This window comes from Balearica regulorum, chromosome 1 (assembly GCF_011004875.1).
Source record: "Balearica regulorum gibbericeps isolate bBalReg1 chromosome 1, bBalReg1.pri, whole genome shotgun sequence".
NCBI lineage: Eukaryota > Metazoa > Chordata > Aves > Gruiformes > Gruidae > Balearica > Balearica regulorum.
Genome location: NC_046184.1, coordinates 218,221,216 through 218,243,477, shown reverse-complemented (window position 1 = coordinate 218,243,477; position 22,262 = coordinate 218,221,216). Strand labels below are relative to the sequence as shown.

The following is a 22,262-nucleotide window of genomic DNA, read 5'->3' as shown; positions in this document are numbered from 1 at the left end:
TGCAGAAGCGGATGTGGAGGGGCCGGCAGCGGCGTCTCCACCAGGCCTTGAGGCAGCGCCAGAGCCGGGCGCAGCCCTCCCGCAGGCACCGTCCTGCCCGGCACAGCCTTGGGGCTGCCCGGCCACACGCCCGGCCCGGGGGGACCTGCTGCTGGGCACCACGCTCTGCCAGGGTGCTCCTGCCTGGCCCCACGGGGTTGCTGCTCTCTAGGCCCACGGAGCCGTGCCTCTTCACTTCCATGGGGCTCCTCCTGCCCAGCTCCATGGGGCTGCTTCTGCCCAGCTCTGTGGGGCTTCTCCTGCCCAGCTCTATGGGGCTCATTCTGCCCGGCTCCATGGGGCTTCCTCTGCCCGGCTCTTTAGGGCTTCTCCTATGCAGCTCCGTGGGGCTGCTCCTGCCCAGCTCCTCAAGGCTTCTCCTGCCCTGTTCCACTGGGCTCTGCCTGCCCAGCTCCATGGGGCTTCTCCTGCCCAGCTCCCTGGGGCTGCTTCTGCCCTGCTCCATGGGGCTGCTCCTGCCCAGCTCCTCAAGGCTTCTCCTGCCCTGCTCCATGGCGCTGCTTCTGTCTGCACCTGTGTCTTTGTCCTTTGCCATGTCCCCATCCGCAGCCTTGTCCATGGCCACGTCCTCATCCACCCACGGCAACTCCGCTTGAAGGCACTGGGCCCACGCTCTGGTCCCACCGCAGGCTACCGCCGCCCCCCCTTGCCACAGGGCCAGATCCGTCTGCAGCTGCTTGCATTGCTGTTCGGTCACTGCCTGGGTGTCCCGGAGAGTGCGGATGAGGTCGAGGACAAGCTGCCCCTTGGCCGTGGCCATGGCTGAGTGGCTGCTGAGGGGCGGCTCCACGTCCACGGGGCTCTGTGGCCTGTCCCTGCCCTCCCCAGGGACCTGCTCTTGCTCTGTCCGCGGGGGCAGCTCCAGCGGGGGGTCCTGGCCAAGGGCTGGCCCTGGCTCTGCCACCGGCCCCTCGGCAGCCTTGGGGGGCCCCGGGCGGGTGAGCGCTGCCAGCTCCGCCATCGCACCATGCCAGGGCTCCGGGAAAGAATAGAGGGAGCTGAGGGAAGAGGACCTGCTCCCTGACAGGGAGCCCAGGGAGTCCATGGAGGCCAGCGGGGCCCACCGGGACAGGCGCTTCCTGCTCGGAGCCTCTGTGTTGTCCCTACAGAAGAGGAGAAGGAAGAGACCCGCTGCACCCCAGCCCCTCCGGTGGGACCTGCGGGCAGCACCCCCCCCATGGCCGGTGGGAAGGGCTGCCCAATGCAGGCAGGGGCAGGGCACGGGGCGAGGGTCTGGGGCAGGATCTGGGGCTCTCCCCAGCACTCACCACGTCTCCAGGGTCACCGTAGGCTTCCCTACTCCTCCGTCTGCCAGGGTAGAAGCTGCTGAGGGATGAGACAGAGTGAGCGGCCGGCAGCCCCCAGCACAGCCCTGGGTCGGGGCTGCTGTGGAGTGTTGGCTGTTTGCAGGGCGCTCGGTGCCGGGGCCACTCACCACTCGGCTTCTCTGGCTGGGCTCTGGCCATGCTCGTCCGACGCTTCGACTTCTTCCACCACTTCTGCAAGACCCCCAGAAGTGGGGTGAGATGGGAACAGCTCCCAGCCCCACACCACAGTCCCCCATGACACTCCACCCCACACCACCCCACCCCACCCCATGGTGTGCCGCGGTGCGTGCAGTGTGGTGCGGTGCAACGGTCACCTACCCGGAGCCGCTTGGCCCGCAGCATGGCAGAGATCAGGCTGAGCTGCAGCACGAGCATCAGGAGCGGCAACAGCTCAGGCAAGGTGGGGATGTTGGAGCGCCCCATGGCACCGGCTGCGGTGCGGCCGTGGCACTCCGGTCACCAGCACAGGCCCGCGGTGCGGGTCCCCGATGACTTCCTGGGTGCCCAGTGAGGGGACCCCCAACACTGCTGGTGTGGCAGAGGCTGAGGCTGCAGTCTGCCGAGACAAGGCCAGACTACCATGCACAGCGCCTGCTGCCTGCTCCCACGGGGCCCCCGCGCCCCCTTTTAATACTACAGCAGGCAGAGCCCCCCATTGTGACACGGGGCGCAGGCGGAGCCCCCACTGTGACACGGGGCGCAGGCAGAGCCCCGCCTTTGTGACAGCGGGCAGCACCCCGTGCCCTTCCCGGGCGGTGTGGACAGATGCGAGGGGCTCAGGAGGGGCTGGGACGTCCCCCTGGAAATCAGGGGTGGCAGCTGATGGAAACCCAGTGTCTGCAGGATGGGGGACCCTGGCGGGGCTTCAGAGGAGGGGGAGAAGGAGGAGGAGGAGGGAGGGTGAAGTGCAAATGTGTAGGGTGAGGAGGAGAAGGCAAAGGCGAAGGTAAAGGCAAAGGAGAAGGAGAAGGAGAAGGCAATGCCAGACACGTTACAGCATCCCCTCGGCCAGCCGAAGTTTAAACACCACGTCCCGTCTGCCCCAGCTTCTCCGCTCCCTGCTGGGGCTCTGGGGCCAGGCACGGCCCTGGGCTCCTGACGCGTTTCGGTGCTCCGCATTGCGTGGGATTTTGCCCCCTGGCGGGCTCCCTGCCCGGCCCCCGAGGGAGGGGTGCAGGGACCAAGCGGTTGCTTCGTCCCCATTTCGGATGGCTCAAGTGTGCTGCAAAACATGCCCTGGTGATGGTGCCTATAAAGGAGCTGGGAGAGACCTCGGGGACACCCTGCAGCTGTGTGGGATGACGGCATGGGGCTGGGGGCTTCGCTCTGGGGCACCCCCCTCCCCAGCCTCGCGGGTGAGCACTGCCGAGATGGATTGGTGCTCCGTCCCATTCACTGCACTGAACGTTAGGACGGGATGCAAATTCACAGAATCCCAGACTGCTGGGGGCTGGCAGGGACCTCTGGAGATCATCTAGTCCAACCCCCTGCCAGAGCAGGATCACCCAGAGCAGGTCGCACAGGATGGCGTCCAGGCGGGTTTGGAATCTCTCCAGAGAAGGAGACTCCACAACCTCTCTGGGCAGCCTGTCCCAGGGCTCGGTCACCCGCAGAGGGAAGAAGTTTTTCCTCACGGTCAGGTGGAACTTCCTGTGGTCCAGTTTGTGCCCGTTGCCCCTTGTCCTGTCGCTGGGCACCACTGAGAAGAGTCTGGCCCTTCCTCTTGACACCCACCCTTTAGATATTGAGAAGTGTTGATCAGATCCCCTCTCAGGCTTCTCTTCCCCAGGCTAACCAGCCCCAGCTCTCTCAGCCTTTCCTCACACCAGAGATGCTCCAGGCCCCTCATCTTCCTCGCAGCCCTCCCCTGGACGCTCTGGGGCTGGTGGGGAGGGGCAGCCCTGGTCATGGGCGTGGGGACGTGACGCCTCCACAGAGGCCTGTCTCTGGGCCCCACTGTGGGGTCCACATGGTCCCACATCAACCCACCCCACTGTGCGGGGGTCTCCCGGCACCCCTGACCAAGGCAGGAGCGCTGCCCGCGCCGGCCCAGGGACCTGCCCGTAGCCCGCTGTGGGATGCCAGGGTTTATTAAAGCACATCAAGGCTGCCTGGTGTCGGCCGGTGTCACCCGTGTCCTGGGGATGGGGCTGTGCGTGGGTGCTGGGGGCACCTGTGGGGTGAGGAGGGAGGGAGAGGAGGAGGCTCTGGTGCGCGCAGAGGGCAGGATCCATCCCTGACTCCCTCCCAGCCCGGCGAGGGGCTGGAGAGCCATGGACAGCCCTGCCCCTGCCCCTGCCCCTGCCCCTGCCCCTGCCCCTGCCCTGGGGATGCCTGGCCCCACGGCTGCACCCTGCACCAGAGGAGCAGGAGGAGGAGGAGGAGGAGGAGGAGGAGGTGAAGGGCTGCAGGCAGGGGACAGAGTCCAGGAGGAGACACACACACCCCTCCGGACACCTCGAGCAGGACCCGGGCGGCAGGCATCGCTCTGCGGGATGCTCTGGATGCGGGAGGTCTGGGGATGTGAGGGGGCTGGAGAAGACCCCGGCTGCAGCCCCCCCACCCTGAGCTGCCCCCAGCCCAGGGAACCGCAGGATCCCCCGGAGACACCCCAGTCCCAGAGCAAATCTTTATTCCTGTGGGAGCCAGGGAAAGGTCTCGTCCTGGCTCTGCTGGCGTCTTGGGGCTGCCGGGGCGTCCCAGGGCCGGTGGCACCATGGCACGGCTGAGTAGTGGGGCTGTCCTCGTACCCCCAGCCCTCCTGCTGATCCGTCCTGTCCCGTCGGCCCCGTGAAGCTGGTGGCTCCCATTCCCGACCCCTTTCCCTCGCCGTGGTGCCGTGGCAGCGGTGGCATCTCGGCTCAGGATCCCGTGGGGGCTGCCAGGGCCGTGGCTGCCAGGAATAACCCCCAGAGGCAGGGGGGTTCCCCATGGATGCTCCTGCCTGGGGGTGCCAGAGAGGGGGAGTCAGGGGTAGCCTTGGGGGGAGGGGGGCAGGGGTCCTGGCAGGGGTCTGCCCTCCCCAGCTGCAGGGGGGCCCTGGGCCCTCATCGGGGTAGAAGGAGAAGTTCCTGATGAGGGCACCGTAGCAGGTCTCCACCGAGAAGAAGGTCCCCTGGCCAAACTGCCAGGCTCACTTCTACACTGGTCCATCCACTCCACCACGTTGTCCTCATCTTTCCAAAATTTTTGGCCCCATTCTACTCCCACTCGGGATGGCGCGCACAGGTATTTTCGCCGCAGTTTATCCACGGCAATCCTGTCCATGATGCCAATTTTACTGTTGCGAGAAGAGTACGAGTCTCACACGTGGCTGAGGGGGGCCCTCCCGTCGAGTGCCCAGGTTCAGGGAGGACCCCCTTGCTTTCTCAACTCCTTCTCAGGAGCCGAGGTGCGGCTAGGTCCAGTCTAAGTCCTAGACTTGCTCAAGGGTTCACGTCTAAAGCGTTACGCGCGTGGCCACTTAGCAGAGTCCACGTTTGCCTGTCGGAGCCCTCTCAAGGACCTTCACTGAGACACTGTCGCAAAGTCGAAAAGACAGGTCATTTATTGGGGCGGCAGATGAAACAAGTTCAGAATTTCACCGATAAATACACTTAGTGCAAAGATCCAGCTGGACATAATAGTTCAGCGCTTTTGTTAAGTGTACTTTCCCGGGGGAACACCCGACACAGTCAGAGGCACAAGTCTTACCAAAGAGGCGTCCCTGCTTGGGGCGGGGGGGAGAGGTCCAGGCCCGTCGACCCGTTCTCATCCTCAGAATGGAGGGTTCTGAAAGCCAGATTTATACTGTTGGCGAGGTGGGACTCAGTCAAGTATTGTGTGCCGACTGGCCCTTGACAAGGCTTGTTGTGCTGTTGACTGGAGGAGGGGAGCAGCGGAGAACGAAGGCGTTGGGTACAGAGGCTGTGAGGCCTCCCCTCAGCCCCCGCGTCCCTTGGTTGGTTCCAGTGGCAGACCGTCAGGCACCACATCTGTCAAAAGGAGCAAGTCGCTCATCCCTCGCCTCTGGTCAGGACCCCTGCCTGGCCCCAGGGGCCCGCGGCCCCCCACCAGCACCCCCAGGACCTTCTCTGCCAAGCCGCTTTCCAGCCACGTGCCCCGGCCTGTGCTGGTGCCTGGCCTTGTTCCTCCCCGGGGCCGGACTTTGCCCTTGTGGAACTTGAGGAGGTGCCATTTCCCCAGCCCATCCAGGTCCCCAGACGCCAGCACACCCGCTGGGGCACCAGCCACCCCCACCGCCGGTTTTGTGGGTGCCAGTGGTGCCTGGTGCCAGCCCGTCCCCGCCGGGGTCGAGCACTGAGGGGGTTGCTCCCTCAGCCATGGGATGGGCAGTAGAACCACAGCATTAGGGATAGAGAAAATATTTATTTTCATAACACTGCAGATGCAGGGGTGCCCCAGGGGGGTTCCCGGCCCCGCATGCCCCCGGCAGCTCAGTAGCCAGGGAACCTGTTGCTCTTCTGGGACCAGCGCTGCCACCACGGGGGCTTGCAGAAGCGGATGTGGAGGGGCCGGCAGCGGCGTCTCCACCAGGCCTTGAGGCAGCGCCAGAGCCGGGCGCAGCCCTCCCGCAGGCACCGTCCTGCCCGGCACAGCCTTGGGGCTGCCCGGCCACACGCCCGGCCCGGGGGGACCTGCTGCTGGGCACCACGCTCTGCCAGGGTGCTCCTGCCTGGCCCCACGGGGTTGCTGCTCTCTAGGCCCACGGAGCCGTGCCTCTTCACTTCCATGGGGCTCCTCCTGCCCAGCTCCATGGGGCTGCTTCTGCCCAGCTCTGTGGGGCTTCTCCTGCCCAGCTCTATGGGGCTCATTCTGCCCGGCTCCATGGGGCTTCCTCTGCCCGGCTCTTTAGGGCTTCTCCTATGCAGCTCCGTGGGGCTGCTCCTGCCCAGCTCCTCAAGGCTTCTCCTGCCCTGTTCCACTGGGCTCTGCCTGCCCAGCTCCATGGGGCTTCTCCTGCCCAGCTCCCTGGGGCTGCTTCTGCCCTGCTCCATGGGGCTGCTCCTGCCCAGCTCCTCAAGGCTTCTCCTGCCCTGCTCCATGGCGCTGCTTCTGTCTGCACCTGTGTCTTTGTCCTTTGCCATGTCCCCATCCGCAGCCTTGTCCATGGCCACGTCCTCATCCACCCACGGCAACTCCGCTTGAAGGCACTGGGCCCACGCTCTGGTCCCACCGCAGGCTACCGCCGCCCCCCCTTGCCACAGGGCCAGATCCGTCTGCAGCTGCTTGCATTGCTGTTCGGTCACTGCCTGGGTGTCCCGGAGAGTGCGGATGAGGTCGAGGACAAGCTGCCCCTTGGCCGTGGCCATGGCTGAGTGGCTGCTGAGGGGCGGCTCCACGTCCACGGGGCTCTGCGGCCTGTCCCTGCCCTCCCCAGGGACCCGCTCTTGCTCTGTCCGCGGGGGCAGCTCCAGCGGGGGGTCCTGGCCAAGGGCTGGCCCTGGCTCTGCCACCGGCCCCTCGGCAGCCTTGGGGGGCCCCGGGCGGGTGAGCGCTGCCAGCTCCGCCATCGCACCATGCCAGGGCTCCGGGAAAGAATAGAGGGAGCTGAGAGAAGAGGACCTGCTCCCTGACAGGGAGCCCAGGGAGTCCATGGAGGCCAGCGGGGCCCACCGGGACAGGCGCTTCCTGCTCGGAGCCTCTGTGTTGTCCCTACAGAAGAGGAGAAGGAAGAGACCCGCTGCACCCCAGCCCCTCCGGTGGGACCTGCGGGCAGCACCCCCCCATGGCCGGTGGGAAGGGCTGCCCAATGCAGGCAGGGGCAGGGCACGGGGCGAGGGTCTGGGGCAGGATCTGGGGGTCTCCCCAGCACTCACCACGTCTCCAGGGTCACCGTAGGCTTCCCTACTCCTCCGTCTGCCAGGGTAGAAGCTGCTGAGGGATGAGACAGAGTGAGCGGCCGGCAGCCCCCAGCACAGCCCTGGGTCGGGGCTGCTGTGGAGTGTTGGCTGTTTGCAGGGCGCTCGGTGCCGGGGCCACTCACCACTCTGCTTCTCTGACTGGGCTCTGGCAATGCTCGTCCGACGCTTTGACTTCTTCCACCACTTCTGCAAGACCCCCAGAAGCGGGGTGAGATGGGAACAGCTCCCAGCCCCACACCACAGTCCCCCACGACACTCCACCCCCCCCACACCACCCCACCCCACCCCACCTCACCCCATGGTGTGCCGCGGTGCGTGCAGTGTGGTGCGGTGCAACGGTCACCTACCCGGAGCCGCTTGGCCCGCAGCATGGCAGAGATCAGGCTGAGCTGCAGCACGAGCATCAGGAGCGGCAACAGCTCAGGCAAGGTGGGGATGTTGGAGCGCCCCATGGCACCGGCTGCGGTGCGGCCGTGGCACTCCGGTCACCAGCACAGGCCCGCGGTGCGGGTCCCCGATGACCTCCTGGGTCCCCAGTGAGGGGACCCCCAACACTGCTGGTGTGGCAGAGGCTGAGGCTGCAGTCTGCCGAGACAAGGCCAGACTACCATGCACAGCGCCTGCTGCCTGCTCCCACGGGGCCCCCGCGCCCCCTTTTAATACTACAGCAGGCAGAGCCCCCCATTGTGACACGGGGCGCAGGCGGAGCCCCCACTGTGACACGGGGCGCAGGCAGAGCCCCGCCTTTGTGACAGCGGGCAGCACCCCGTGCCCTTCCCGGGCGGTGTGGACAGATGCGAGGGGCTCAGGAGGGGCTGGGACGTCCCCCTGGAAATCAGGCGTGGCAGCTGATGGAAACCCAGTGTCTGCAGGATGGGGGACCCTGGCGGGGCTTCAGAGGAGGGGGAGAAGGAAAAGGCAAAGGCGAAGGCGAAGGCAAAGGAGAAGGAGAAGGAGAAGGTAATGCCAGACACGTTACAGCATCCCCTCGGCCAGCCGAGGTTTAAACACCACGTCCCGTCTGCCCCTGCTGGGGCTCTGGGGCCAGGCACGGCCCTGGGCTCCTGACGTGTTTTGGGGGTCCGCATCGTCTGGGATTTTGCCCCCTGGGGGGCTCCCTGCCCGGCCCCCGAGGGAGGGGTGCAGGGACCGAGCGGTTGCTTCATCCCCGTTTAGGATGGCTCGACTCTGCGGCAAAACTCGCCCGGGTGATGGTGCCTATAAAGGAGCTGGGAGAGACCTCAGGGCCCCCCGGGCCCCCCGCACTGCCTGGGGTCACCCCGCAGCCCCTGTCCTTTATGCCCAGGGTTGGCTGAGCCCATCCCCACCATTGTGGGGGCGAGACAGGGCTGGGGATGCTCCTGGTGCTAGAGCCAGCTGTGCCTCGGGGTACTGCTGGGATCCGCTGTGTGGGATGACGGCGTGGGGCTGGGGGCTTTGCTCTGGGGCACCCCCCTCCCCAGCCTCACGGGTGAGCACTGCCGAGATGGATTGGTGCTCCGTCCCATTCACTGCACTGAACGTTAGGACGGGATGCAAATTCACAGAATCCCAGACTGCTGGGGGCTGGCAGGGACCTCTGGAGATCATCTAGTCCAACCCCCTGCCAGAGCAGGATCACCCAGAGCAGGTCGCACAGGATGGCGTCCAGGCGGGTTTGGAATCTCTCCAGAGAAGGAGACTCCACAACCTCTCTGGGCAGCCTGTCCCAGGGCTCGGTCACCCGCAGAGGGAAGAAGTTTTTCCTCACGCTCAGGTGGAACTTCCTGTGGTCCAGTTTGTGCCCGTTGCCCCTTGTCCTGTCGCTGGGCACCACTGAGAAGAGTCTGGCCCTTCCTCTTGACACCCACCCTTTAGATATTGAGAAGTGTGGATCAGATCCCCTCTCAGGCTTCTCTTCCCCAGGCTAACCAGCCCCAGCTCTCTCAGCCTTTCCTCACACCAGAGATGCTCCAGGCCCCTCCTCATCCTCGCAGCCCTCCCCTGGACTCTCCCCAGTAGTTCCCTGTCTGTCTGGAACTGGGGAGCCCAGACCTGGACACAGAACTCCAGCTGTGGCCACACCAGGGCAGAGCAGAGCAGAGGGGGAGGAGAACCTCCCTCGACCTGCAGGCCACGCTCTTCTCCATGCACCCCAGGACACCTTTGGCCTTCTTGGCCACGAGGGCACGCTGCTGGTTATGGAGAGCTTCTTGTCCACCAGCACTCCCAGGTCCTTCTCCGCGGCGCTGCTTCCCACAGGACACCCGCAACCTGTACTGGTGCCTGGGGTTATTCCTCCCTGGGTGCAGGACCCGACGCTCAGCCTTGTTGAATTTCATTGGGTTCCTCTTTGCCCAGATCTCTCTGTCCACATCTCGCTGAATGGCAGCGCAGCCTCCTGGTGTGTCAACCAGTCCTCCCAGTTCTGTATGGTCAGCAAACTTGCTGAGGGGACACTCTGTCCCCTCGTGCAGGTCATGGACGAATATGTTGAACAAGACGGGACCCAGCACTGACCCTTGGGGCACAGGGTCCATCCCCCGTGCCCACCCTCTCCCCTCGGCAGGACGAGAGGAACCAGGTCCTCACCTCCTACCTGTGGGTCCGCCAGGCCTGGCTCGACGCCCACCTCACCTGGGACAAGGACGCCTGCAACGGCATCAACGGCATCGACATCCCCAGCAGCTATGTCTGGTGGCCAGACATCATCCTCTACAACAAGTGGGTTGTGCTCAGCCCCCTGCACTGCTCCCGGAGCTGGGGGGGATCAGGCTGGGGCTGTTGGGGGCTACACGCCATATTGGCATCCTCAGGGCTGCGCAGCTGCACAAGCGGGAGGTCCTGGTGTGGGTGACACAGGGAGATGGTCGCCCCGACTGGGTGACAAGTTGTGGCCGGGGGGTGCAGGGGGGGCTGGCAGCAGCGAGGTGTGCCTGGCACCGACCTGCCGGTTGGGATAGGCCACCATGGGGGCGGCTGGTGCACAAAGCTCCCTCTTCGGGGAGCAGGGTGATACGGGGAGAGGACACGGCGTTGGGGGAAGCGCTTGGCCCTGGCCCCGCAGACCCTTGCTCCACGTGGGGCTCGGGGCCGTCCCGGCCCCACAGCCGTCCCTCCCCCAGCGCCAACAACCACTTTGGCAGTTCGATGGAGACCAACGTGGTGCTGCGTTCTGACGGGCACATCGTGTGGGACTCGCCCGCCATCACCAAGAGCTCCTGCAAGGTGGACGTCTCCTACTTCCCCTTTGACAGGCAGAGGTGCCGACTCACCTTCGGCTCCTGGACCTATAAAGGGAACCAGATCGACCTCCGCAACCAGCTGGACACGGGGCACCTGACAGATTTTGTGGAGAACGTGGAGTGGGAGGTGCTGGGCATGCCAGCCACAAGGAACGTCATCACCTATGGCTGCTGCTCCGAGCCCTACCCTGACGTCACCTACACCCTGCTACTCCGCCGCCGTGCCTCCTTCTGCATCTTCAACCTGCTCCTGCCCTGCATCATGGTCTCCTTCCTGGCACCCCTCGGCTTCTACCTGCCAGCCGACTCGGGGGAGAAGGTCTCGCTGGGGGTGACGGTGCTGCTGGCCCTCACTGTCTTCCAGCTGCTGGTGGCAGAGAGCGAGCCACCCTCGGAGAGCGTCCCGCTCATTGGTGAGCCTCGATGGTGCCCAGGACCAGGGCGTCTGTGCCGGGGTGATGGGCAGCACCCATGGGTGGCTGCGGTGCGCGGAGGGGGGTGTGCGGGTCTCTGTCCCCTCCACCGCAGCATCACGGCCCGTTGCCCACACAGGGAAGTACTACATCGCCACCATGACCATGATCACGGCCTCCACCGCGCTGACCATCTTCATCATGAACGTCCACCACTGCGGCCCAGGGGCCCGGCCTGTGCCCCCCTGGGCCAGGCGGCTCATCCTCCACCACATGGCCCGGCTCTGCTGCGTCTACGAGGTGGGCGAGAGCTGCAAGAGCCCCCAGCGGGCACCATATGGGCGGGCGGGCAGGGGGGATGCCGGCATGCCGGGCGAGAGTCCTGAGGAAGGGGAGGTGGGCGCTAAGGCAGGGGGCCAACTGGGGCTGCACCAGCTGCAGGGCTGAGGGGTCCCGGCCCCCCAGGCAGCTGCACCAGGGCGTGTGCCCACGTCCCCCCATTGCACCCTGCGCCCCTGGAAATAAACCCTGGAGCGTGTTTCCTGCCTCTCCTGCCTGGGGATCGGGGGAGGGTCACGGGGCTTCACTGCATCACCGGCACCAGCGGGCGTGGGCTGGGGGTGTGCACGGAGTGGGCAGCAAAGCGGTGTGGGACCCTTCTCTCCGTGGGGCCGTGCCCGGTCCTTGCAGCCTCATCTGGAGCCGTGCAGAGGTGGGAGGGCTGGGCAGAGCCTTTCCCTGTGTGGATGTGGATGGATAGATGGATGGATAGATAGATGGCATCGTCTGCCGTCTCGACAGCCAGGGGACACAGGGGGGGACATGGGGCGGGGGGGGTGGGGGGCAAAGGAGGGAGTTAGGTGGTCTCACCGAGCTGTGGGGCGCAGCCCGGGGGGACCCCGGGACGTGGCACGTTGCGTGGGGGGCGCAGGGAGACACAGGGTGCCGTCCCGGGGGGCAGTGGGCACGTCCTGGGGAAAGGGGGGACGTGGAGACGCGGGGCCCACAGACACAGAGGGGAACCAGCCTGGTGCCTGAGGGGAGCGTTCCAGAGCTTGGGGATGCTGGGGGGGGGATTCTGGGGGGATGGGACCATGGCTGGCTGGGGGGATGCTGGAGAGGGGGATGCTGCAGGGGGGATGCTGGAGGGGGGGCCATGGCCAACTGGGGGGATGCTGGTTGGGGTGCTGGGCGGCCTGTCCCAGGCTTGGGGGGTGCATGCCAGTGTGCCCAGCGCTGAGCCCCATCTGTGCCCGCAGGGACCCCGGGGTCCCCTGCCCGGCTCCTCCTGCCCCTGCTCTGCTGGGCCCTGGCCTCCTGCCACACCGGTAAGTGGGGTCTGTGGGGGGGCTGCGGGGGGCACGGCCAAGTCCAGGCTCTGTGCCCTGCAAGGTGCCTCTGTGGGGGGCTGGGACTGAGCCGTGCCCCTCGTCCCCTCTGTGGGACCCTGCCCTCCTGCCCACCCTGGAGATGGGGGGTCTGGGGGGGCAACTCTTGTCCCCCCGCCTCACCCGCCTCTGCTCCCCCAGGTGCCATGGCCCTGCAGCCCCCCAGCATCACTGTCCTGCAGACGCTGTCAGAGCCCCCCCGCCTGGGTGAGTGACCCCTGGGGGCATTGCAGGGGGGGCCTGGGGATGGGGGGCTGCGCTGACACCCCCGGCCGGGGGAGGACAGGGGGAGTTGGCCCTGGCAGATGAATGGGGTGCATCCTCCACCCTCAGCTGAGATTTTGGGGTGCTGGTGAGGTGGGGCACGTTCCCCCTTTGGTGGGGGCTGCACCTATGGTCAGGGTCAGGCTGGCCCAGGGGGCAGCGGGGCCCTGGCAGCCCCTCTGACCCTGCGTCCCGTCCGGCCTCAGGCGAGAGTGTGACGGTGTGGTGCGAGGCGGTGAGCAGCCTCCCCGAGCTCACGATGCTCTACTGGCTGGGGAACGGCTCCTTCGTGGAGAAGCTGCACCCGGACGGGGCCGTGCGCGAGGGGACGGTGCTGTGAGTACCGGGGTGGGGGGTCCCAGGGGTGCAGCGGGGCCACCCAGGGCTCTGGGACTGGCAGGGAGGGGAAGCCCTGGTCGTGGGGACGTGATGCCTCCACAGAGGCCTGTCTCTGGGCCCTGCCGTGGGGTCCGCATGGCCCTGTGTCCACCACTCCCACTGTGCGGGGGTCTCCCGGCACCCCTGACCAAGGCAGGAGCGCTGCCCGCGCCGGCCCAGGGACCTGCCCGCAGCCGGCTGTGGGACCCCAGGGTTTATTAAAGCACATCAAGGCTGCCTGGTGTCACCCGTGTCCTGGGGATGGGGCTGTGCGTGGGTGCTGGGGGCACCTGTGGGGTGAGGAGGGAGGGAGAGGAGGCGGCTCTGGTGCGCACAGAGGGCAGGATCCATCCCTGACCCCCTCCCAGCCTGGCGAGAGGCTGGAGAGCCATAGACAGCCCTGCCCCTGCCCCTGCCCTGGGGATGCCTGGCCCCACGGCTGCACCCTGCACCAGAGGAGCAGGAGGAGGAGGAGGAGGAGGTGAAGGGCTGCAGGCAGGGGACAGAGCGCAGGAGGAGACACACACACCCCTCCGGACCCCTCGAGCAGGACCCGAGCTGTGGGCATCGCTCTGCGGGATGCTCTGGATGCGGGAGGGCTGGGGATGTGAGGGGGCTAGAGAAGACCCCGACTGCAGCCCCCCCACCCCGAGCTGCCCCCCAGCCCAGGGAGCCGCAGGAACCCCCGGAGACACCCCAGTCCCAGAGCAAATCTTTATTCCTGTGGGAGCCAGGGAAAGGTCTCGTCCTGGCTCTGCTGGCGTCTTGGGGCTGCTGGGGCGTCCCAGGGCCGGTGGCACCATGGCACGGCTGAGTAGTGGGGCTGTCCTCGTACCCCCAGCCCTCCTGCTGATCCGTCCTGTCCCGCCGGCCCCGTGAAGCTGGTGGCTCCCATTCCCAACCCCTTTCCCTCGCCGTGGTGCCGTGGCAGCGGTGGCATCTTGGCTCAGGATCCCACGGCGGCTGCCAGGGCCGTGGATGCCAGGAGGAACCCCCAGAGGCGGGGGAGGTCCCCGTGGATGCTCCTGCCTGGGGGTGCCAGAGAGGGGGAGTCAGGGGCAGCCTTGGGGTGCGGAGGGGGCAGGGGTCCCGGCGGGGGTCTGCCCTCCCCAGCTGCAGGGGGGCTCTGGGCTCACCTGCGCTGAAGACGCATGCCAGGGTCTTGCATCGCTTCTCTGCCAAAGAAAACAACCGTTTGCACAGCTGCTGCACGCAACGTACCGTGCCGCTCCTCGCCCCTCCCCAGCCGTGCCACGCTGTGCCATGCCACGCTGTGCCGTGCTCTGCCGCTAAGGGCCCCTTTGCAAACCCCAGGGGAGAGCGGCTGGGAGACGTGCAAGGATGCGCGTCCAAAGGCAAGCTGCCCCCCTCGCCCTCCCCACCATCGAGACCCCCTTTCCTGGCAGAGTTGGTGGGATGGGGCCACCCCCATTCCTGCACCCCACACCCCGATGGCGGGGAGGGACCGTCCCCCCAGGAATTCACCTTTCACCCACTCGCAGTTGTAGGTGCTGCTTGCGCCCTGGGAGCGGAGCTGGATGAAGGCTCTGTTCCCATTGTGGGTGATGTTGGTGACCTCGAAGATCTCAAAGGGCGGGATGAGGACCTCCTCCTCATCGGTGAAGAAGGAGAAGTTCCTGATGAGGACACCGTAGCAGGTCTCCACCGAGAACAAGGTGTCCTTGCCGAACTTCAAGGCTTCAACTTTCCGTAGGGAGGCAGAGGTGAACTGGCCAAAGCGGATGGATTGGTGCTGCTGGGCGGTGAAGCGGATACCCCGGATGCCCCGGTAGACGTGGTGGCATTTTTGGGGCTGGGCGTCCCGCAGGACACGCAGGGCCTCGCTCAGGAGGAAATGCAGCACCTTGAAGTGGAAGGTGTTCAGGTATTCCTCGCGGGAGCGCCCGGCCACACGCACGGCTGCATTGAACTTCGTGTACGGGTCGCACTGCCAGGTGTATGCCAGCAGGGCGACCGCATGCTCCCGCCGCAGCGCTGGCACACGGGAGACATGGTGCGGCTTGCTCTGCCATTCAGCGGCACCTTTCTTCCAGGCCTCGGCATAGTCCTTGTCGGTGAACTCGGTGCGGTTGAGCTCCTCCAGCTCCTTCTCCATCATGCGGCTGCAGCCCTGGTACTGGTCATCGAAGGAGCTGGGGGCCATGTCCAGCACCTTGAAGGGGTGTTGGTCTTGGCAGTGCCGGGGGCTGGCAGAGTCCAGGGTCCCGGACAGCAGCACCAAGCCCAGCACCAGGTGCTCCATGGCAGGCAGAGCCCCCCCAGGAGAAGCACCCAGCTGCCGCGGTGCCGTGGGCAGGGAAGCGGCCGGTTCCTCCGCAAGGGGCTGGGGAAGTGGGGGAGCGAGAGCAGGGTCAGCTCGGGGAGGGCGGCAGGGCCTGTGAGGGGGCTGCGGAGAGAAGCGGGGCAGGCTGGGCGAAAGCACCCCCAGTTGCATCCCCAGCCAGGGGCACCCCGCTCGGCACACCTCCCATCACCGGCCCAGACCCCGACCCCGTGACTTGCATTAAACCCTGCCAACGGGCGGGTGTCCCCAGCGCCTGGCACCATGGCCCTGGCAACTGCAGGTCTGCGGTGTCCCCCGCCGGGAGCAAACCCCTGGGGACCCCCCGTGGCACAGAAGGAGAGCTGAGAATCGGCTGATCGTTCTTTTTATAGCAGCCCTGGCCAGGATTGCTGGGGCCCCGATCCAGCCCCCGCCTCCTGGTTATTTTTACCTTCCCACCCCCGAGCGCCCAGAGCAGCCGCTGCCCCCTCCTGCCCTGCAGCGTGGCTGTGGGGGACGGTCAGGAACCCCCCATGGGATAAATTGCCTTGGCTTTAAGCTGGGTGCGGGTCCCATTGCACCTCGCGGGGGCTCTGCCTTTTCCTGCAGCACCTGACCCCAGCTCTGGCCCTGCTGATCTGGGGCCGGGTGCTTGCACTGACTCCCCCATCACGCTGCTGAGGACGGGGCAGGTTGTGGCACAGGTGGTGCGGAGGCGAGGGGCATCTGCGGTGCTTCAGCCCCAGCCCACAGCCCCTGGGTTTGGAGGGGCTTAGAAGGCAGGAGGCAGGGCAGGGTGCAGGCAGCAGGGCTGGGGTCAGCCCGGTCCCTGCCCGTTCCACCACGAGCAGCTCTGGGCCAAAGGAGCGGCCCCGTCCCCTCTCCCACCCTGAGCAGCACCGGTGCCGCCGCTCCCCCACACCCTTCCCTTGAGCAGGGACCCCTCTCCAGGTTACAGGACCAAGACACCCCGTACCCGACACAGGCACCAGCGGGCTGCCATGTGGCAATTTTTGCATGTCTGCGCTATTCAAGATCCGTACAGGAAGCTTACACCATCAACTTTGCATCCCGTCCTAACGTTCAGTGCAGTGAATGGCACTGAGTGCCAATCCATCTCGGCCATGCTTACCCTCGAGGCCACACCAGCACAGCACACAGCGGCTCCCAGCAGGGCTGCAGGGTGACCCCAGCCCCATGTCCCCAAGGTCTCTCCCAGCTCCTTTCCAGCCACCATCACCCGGGTGGGTTTTGCAGCACACTTGAGCCATCCAAAACGGGGGCAAAGCAACCACTCGGTGCCTGCACCCCTCCCTCGGGGACCTGGCAGGGAGCCCCTGTGAGGGACCATGCCTTGAGCGGACTGTCTCAAAGCTTGTTTGCAACCCTGGTAAGCTCATTGCAAGACTTCCTGATGGTTTGGCTGAGCCCAGTTACCATGAAGGGATCAACAGGGATCAAAGAACAGTCACGTCACTTTGCGGGGGGGGGGGGTGGGCTATGTCCAGACAGGGGCAACCAGGAGCCCCAACTGCCCCCCCCCGCCACTCCCCACTGCTGGACCAGGGAGTCGATGGAGGCCAGCGGGGCCCACCGGGACAAGCGCTCCCTGCTCCACCCCTCCCTGCTCCCCCTGCACAGGAGGAGAGACAAGGCACCCCGCTGCACCCCCTGCCCACGTGGGTCCTCCCCCAGCACCAGCGGTGGCCGCGGGTGCCCCATGGGGGTGGCTCGTCCTGAGCACCCCCCGTTCCCCGCAGAGCTGCAGGGTGGGAGCTCCACCAGCACCAGGGAAGAGGAGCCCCACAGCGGGACCCCCACCCCCACTGGGGCTGCCCCGGCTGCAGGGCTGAGGAGTCCCGGCCCCCCTGGGGCATGAGCTATAGAGAGAGACCTCGAGCTCTAGAGATGCACAGATAGAGCGGTACAGACAGAGCGGCATACATACAGCTGTGTAGGCACCGCTGGCTGGCAGGACCCTGCTGCCCGAGTATGGAATACCCACCGGATCCCTTCTTCCTTTGACCAGTCTTGTACCACTGCAGCTGAAAAATGCTGAAACATGCGACCAGTTATCGCTTTGAATCCCTTCAAGAAGGGGAAGTGTACTAAACCACTCCTTCAGACTAAGGACTGTATTTTTCCCAGTGGCAGCCGTGACGGCTGCAGCCATGGGAGCTCCTGAAATGACCTCCACTCCCACCACTATGTATTTTTTACCCCCTGAGGGTCATAGTGGGCCACTGTAGTTGATCTGCCGGGTGTGCCACAGTGTTTTCTTGTCCCGGATATGCAGGGGAGGTGCCTTACTTGGATGGTCTTTGTTAAATTATAAACGACATCGTGAGCAGGCAGCTACCGCTCGATCACACGGCTTTACCGAGACGGGCCATCCTCGGGCTATACCTTCCCCATACAAATGGGCTCGCCCGCTGTGGCCTCGTTTCCCGTGCAGCCATTCAAGTAAGCGTTCCCATTCGTGGTCATCCCTCACGACATCCATGTCCTGTAGTGGGGTGAGGCTATCGATTTGTTGGTTGAAGTGGGCAGCGATAGGAGCTGATCAGTCCTGTCCTGTCACCCACCCAATACACGACACCCTTTGTTCTCCTAGTTCTGCAATTGTTTCCAACTGTCAGCGGTTTGCCAGAGCGGGACTCTCTTTACCTGCCAGTCGTTGGCTGCCCAGAGACCCACTCGCTCTGTGGATCCCTTAAAACCAGCAGATGAGTCGGGATAGATATGGCTGGTGCCATGTCGGGCGGCCGGTAGGTCTGCCCTAAGCTCCCCTACTTGTGCGCTTCCTTTACCTGTTCCTGTGCTTAACTTTTCCCCCGGGGCCACTTCCAGTGTCACCGCCTTATACTTCCACTCATGGGTTTGCCTCTTAGATGGTGCATCAGTGAACCAGACCCCTGGAAGGTCACTGCCTTCCTTCAGAGGAGGTGCCCCCTGAATCACAGACGCTTTGCTTGGCGGGATTTGCAATAACACCGTGCTGTCTCTGTCTTCCTGTAATTTAGATACTTTAATGCTGCCTTCTGTAACCGATGTGGTTTCATCGGTACCGTCCAGACAGGCGTACCATTTCCGGGCTGTAGGCTTCTGGGCAACGCCTGCACCCTCGCGCGCTGTATCCAGGAGATGGAAAGGCCCCCGAATGATCAGATCTGTCCTTTTCTTGCCTGTTCCACTCGCTTCACTGCTCGCACTAAGGACAGCGAGCCTTTGCAAGGTCTGACTATCTCATTTTGGTGGCATTGAAAGAGTGGGAGCTAAGCTCTCGCAGTCTCTCTGGCCCTTCTGGTCCCTTTGGCCACAGGTTACAATGGGAACATGCCCCGTGGCACTCCCATCGGCAAGGCTCTACGCCACAGAGCGTTAACGTTCCTTATCGAACTTGGGTTTGAATGCTGGTTCAATAATTCACTATTTCTTGTACAAACTCACTCCAGGTGGGTATCGGCGGATCCCTATAGTTGGGTCTCCCTGCTCAGGGTGCACGGTAAGGTCCAGCATTAGCCTCCTGAGTGGCTCGGACCCCATCCTGGACACTGGCTACATATGTCTTCAGGCTGTCCGTGAGGCCACGGATAAGGGGAGTTAATCATGCACATCAACACGTCCCTTGTACATCGCTTGAATGCAGGCTACCTTTTGTACAGACGCAGCCACGTCAGAGAATCCTGATGTTTTGATAACAAGAGGATCTCTTCTTTCTTGCCAGCCCACTTGGCAGCCCACGTAGTTAATGAGTAGTTACAATTGCCCGGTGCAGCGGTTAAAAAAACTCCAGGGCCCCAATAGCCTCCTGCTTCTTCCTCGCTCGGCAAGATTCGATCCTCCCCATAAGGGAGACTCAACACACATATTCTGTCTCGGACTCCTCCGAGTTCCTGTAATACTTTTCCTGTAACTTTGCCAATTCAGCAGGACACCAGGGGACCGTGTGTACGGTTGTACGAACATCATCATCCCCTTTGTTTGTAGTTTCGGTTTTGATCAGTGGTCATATAGGCACGGGTTCTGGGGTAAGATCGGAATCTTCCACCAGTTCACCGTTACCATTATCATTCCAGATGTCTCCATCCCATGTCTCGGGATCTGCACGGCGCATTAATTTGCAGACTTGTTTACCTGAGACTGAGAACAGCATTTGATTTAGGAAGAGATTTCACTTTTCCTGCAGTTGTTTTTCTCACCCTTCTGCTCAGGCCAACAGCATTTCAAGTTCCCCATTCCCTGGTTTTAAGCTTTGGTTTTCAGTCTAAGGGCAACTACTCGTGTCTCCAATTTCTCACTGGTTGCGTTCTCACTGGTCAAAGAGGTTTTCGATATCTCCTTTTGTGGTTTCAAAGAGGCATATTCTACATCTGCAGTTCATTTAGGGGAAGGAGACTTTTGGCTTTCCTTTGCACACAAGACAAACAAGCCCCAACGCTGCACTAACGATTCCTTTGCCTTTACCTTTTTTAATCTTTTCCGCACTTCTCCATTGGTCTATCTGCTCTACCACATTGTCCTCATCTTTCCAAAATTTTTGGCCCCATTCTACTCCCACTCGGGATGGCGCGCACAGGTATTTTCGCCGCAGTTTATCCACGGCAATCCTGTCCATGATGCCAATTTTACTGTTGCGAAAAGAGTACGAGTCTCACACGTGGCTGAGGGGGGCCCTCCCGTCGAGTGCCCAGGTTCAGGGAGGACCCCCTTGCTTTCTCAACTCCTTCTCAGGAGCCGAGGTGCGGCTAGGTCCAGTCTAAGTCCCAGACTTGCTCAAGGGTTCACGTCTAAAGCGTTACGCGCGTGGCCACTTAGCAGAGTCCACGTTTGCCTGTCGGAGCCCTCTCAAGGACCTTCACTGAGACACTGTCGCAAAGTCGAAAAGACAGGTCATTTATTGGGGCGGCAGATGAAACAAGTTCAGAATTTCACTGATAAATACACTTAGTGCAAAGATCCAGCTGGACATAATAGTTCAGCGCTTTTGTTAAGTGTACTTTCCCGGGGGAACACCCGACACAGTCAGAGGCACAAGTCTTACCAAAGAGGCGTCCCTGCTTGGGGCGGGGGGGAGAGGTCCAGGCCCGTCGACCCGTTCTCATCCTCAAAATGGAGGGTTCTGAAAGCCAGATTTATACTGTTGGCGAGGTGGGACTCAGTCAAGTATTGTGTGCCGACTGGCCCTTGACAAGGCTTGTTGTGCTGTTGACTGGAGGAGGGGAGCAGCGGAGAACGAAGGCGTTGGGTACAGAGGCTGTGAGGCCTCCCCTCAGCCCCCGCGTCCCTTGGTTGGTTCCAGTGGCAGACCGTCAGGCACCACATCTGTCAAAAGGAGCAAGTCGCTCATCCCTCGCCTCTGGTCAGGACCCCTGCCCGGCCCCAGGGGCCCGCGGCCCCCCACCAGCACCCCCAGGACCTTCTCTGCCAAGCCGCTTTCCAGCCACGTGCCCCGGCCTGTGCTGGTGCCTGGCCTTGTTCCTCCCCAGGGGCTGGACTTTGCCCTTGTGGAACTTGAGGAGGTGCCATTTCCCCAGCCCATCCACGTCCCCAGACGCCAGCACACCCGCTGGGGCACCAGCCACCCCCACCCCCGGTTTTGTGGGTGCCAGTGGTGCCTGGTGCCAGCCCGTCCCCGCCGGGGTCGAGCACTGAGGGGGTTGCTCCCTCAGCCATGGGATGGGTGGTTGAACCACAGCATTAGGGATAGAGAAAATATTTATTTTCATAACATTGCAGATGGAGGGGTGCCCCAGGGGGGTTCCCGGCCCCGCATGCCCCCGGCAGCTCAGTAGCCGGGGAACCTGTTGCTCTTCTGGGACCAGCGCTGCCACCACGGGGGCTTGCAGAAGCGGATGTGGAGGGGCCGGCAGCGGCGTCTCCACCAGGCCTTGAGGCAGCGCCAGAGCCGGGCGCAGCCCTCCCGCAGGCACCGTCCTGCCCGGCACAGCCTTGGGGCTGCCCGGCCACACGCCCGGCCCGGGGGGACCTGCTGCTGGGCACCACGCTCTGCCAGGGTGCTCCTGCCTGGCCCCACGGGGTTGCTGCTCTCTAGGCCCACGGAGCCGTGCCTCTTCACTTCCATGGGGCTCCTCCTGCCCAGCTCTGTGGGGCTTCTCCTGTCCAGCTCTGTGGGGCTTCTCCTGCCCAGCTCTATGGGGCTCATTCTGCCCGGCTCCATGGGGCTTCCTCTGCCCGGCTCTTTAGGGCTTCTCCTATGCAGCTCCGTGGGGCTGCTCCTGCCCAGCTCCTCAAGGCTTCTCCTGCCCTGTTCCACTGGGCTCTGCCTGCCCAGCTCCATGGGGCTTCTCCTGCCCAGCTCCCTGGGGCTGCTTCTGCCCTGCTCCATGGGGCTACTCCTGCCCAGCTCCTCAAGGCTTCTCCTGCACTGCTCCATGGCGCTGCTTCTGTCTGCACCTGTGTCTTTGTCCATCTCCATGTCCCCATCCGCAGCCTTGTCCATGTCCATGTCCATGTCCCCGTCCACGTCCTCATCCACCCACGGCAACTCCGCTTGAAGGCACTGGGCCCACGCTCTGGTCCCACCGCAGGCTACCGCCGCCCCCCCTTGCCACAGGGCCAGATCCGTCTGCAGCTGCTTGCATTGCTGTTCGGTCACTGCCTGGGTGTCCCGGAGAGTGCGGATGAGGTCGAGGACAAGCTGCCCCTTGGCCGTGGCCATGGCTGAGTGGCTGCTGAGGGGCGGCTCCACGTCCACGGGGCTCTGCGGCCTGTCCCTGCCCTCCCCAGGGACCCGCTCTTGCTCTGTCCGCGGGGGCAGCTCCAGCGGGGGGTCCTGGCCAAGGGCTGGCCCTGGCTCTGCCACCGGCCCCTCGGCAGCCTTGGGGGGCCCCGGGCGGGTGAGCGCTGCCAGCTCCGCCATCGCACCATGCCAGGGCTCCGGGAAAGAATAGAGGGAGCTGAGGGAAGAGGACCTGCTCCCTGACAGGGAGCCCAGGGAGTCCATGGAGGCCAGCGGGGCCCACCGGGACAGGCGCTTCCTGCTCGGAGCCTCTGTGTTGTCCCTACAGAAGAGGAGAAGGAAGAGACCCGCTGCAC

At 64.2% G+C, this 22,262-nt stretch overlaps 2 protein-coding genes and 1 long non-coding RNA gene across 8 annotated transcripts in view; 2 read left to right on the top strand and 1 right to left on the bottom strand.

Moving 5' to 3' along the window:
- The first annotated feature begins 8,125 nt into the window (after positions 1-8,125).
- LOC142599403 (neuronal acetylcholine receptor subunit alpha-10-like) lies at positions 8,126-11,336 on the top strand. The gene is made up of 4 exons (XM_075740026.1): positions 8,126-8,212; positions 9,801-9,955; positions 10,357-10,889; positions 11,029-11,336. The coding sequence occupies exons 1-4, from the start codon at positions 8,126-8,128 to the stop codon at positions 11,334-11,336; spliced, it is 1,083 nt and encodes a 360-aa protein (XP_075596141.1).
- Positions 11,337-12,085: 749 nt separating this feature from the next.
- LOC142599988 (uncharacterized) lies at positions 12,086-12,889 on the top strand. The gene is made up of 3 exons (XR_012833476.1): positions 12,086-12,217; positions 12,419-12,484; positions 12,748-12,889. It is a non-coding gene; the product is annotated as an uncharacterized LOC142599988 (long non-coding RNA).
- An 890-nt stretch (positions 12,890-13,779) lies between these two features.
- LOC142599985 (erythroblast NAD(P)(+)--arginine ADP-ribosyltransferase-like) overlaps positions 13,780-22,262 on the bottom strand; it is a 51,320-nt gene continuing 42,837 nt past the window's right edge. For 3 of the 6 annotated variants that reach the window (XM_075742774.1, XM_075742773.1, XM_075742769.1), the window contains one exon: positions 13,780-13,948. In XM_075742774.1, coding sequence (XP_075598889.1) covers positions 13,866-13,948 — 83 coding nt within the window. In that variant the 3' untranslated portion in view covers positions 13,780-13,865. Of the gene's footprint in view, positions 13,949-14,055; positions 14,095-14,404; positions 15,654-17,151; positions 17,260-22,262 lie in introns of those variants that run through there. The other 3 variants (XM_075742777.1, XM_075742776.1, XM_075742768.1) reach the window with 3 other exon arrangements.

What these genes read in the sequence shown, in the direction of transcription:
- LOC142599403 (XM_075740026.1), top strand. Translation starts at nt 8,126, where the DNA reads ATGGGGGACCCTGGCGGGGCTTCAGAGGAGGGGGAGAAGGAAAAGGCA. An exon ending in GACATCATCCTCTACAACAA is followed by an intron (nt 9,956 to 10,356) that starts GTGGGTTGTGCT and finishes TCCCTCCCCCAG; the next exon opens with CGCCAACAACCACTTTGGCA. An exon ending in GGAGAGCGTCCCGCTCATTG is followed by an intron (nt 10,890 to 11,028) that starts GTGAGCCTCGAT and finishes TTGCCCACACAG; the next exon opens with GGAAGTACTACATCGCCACC.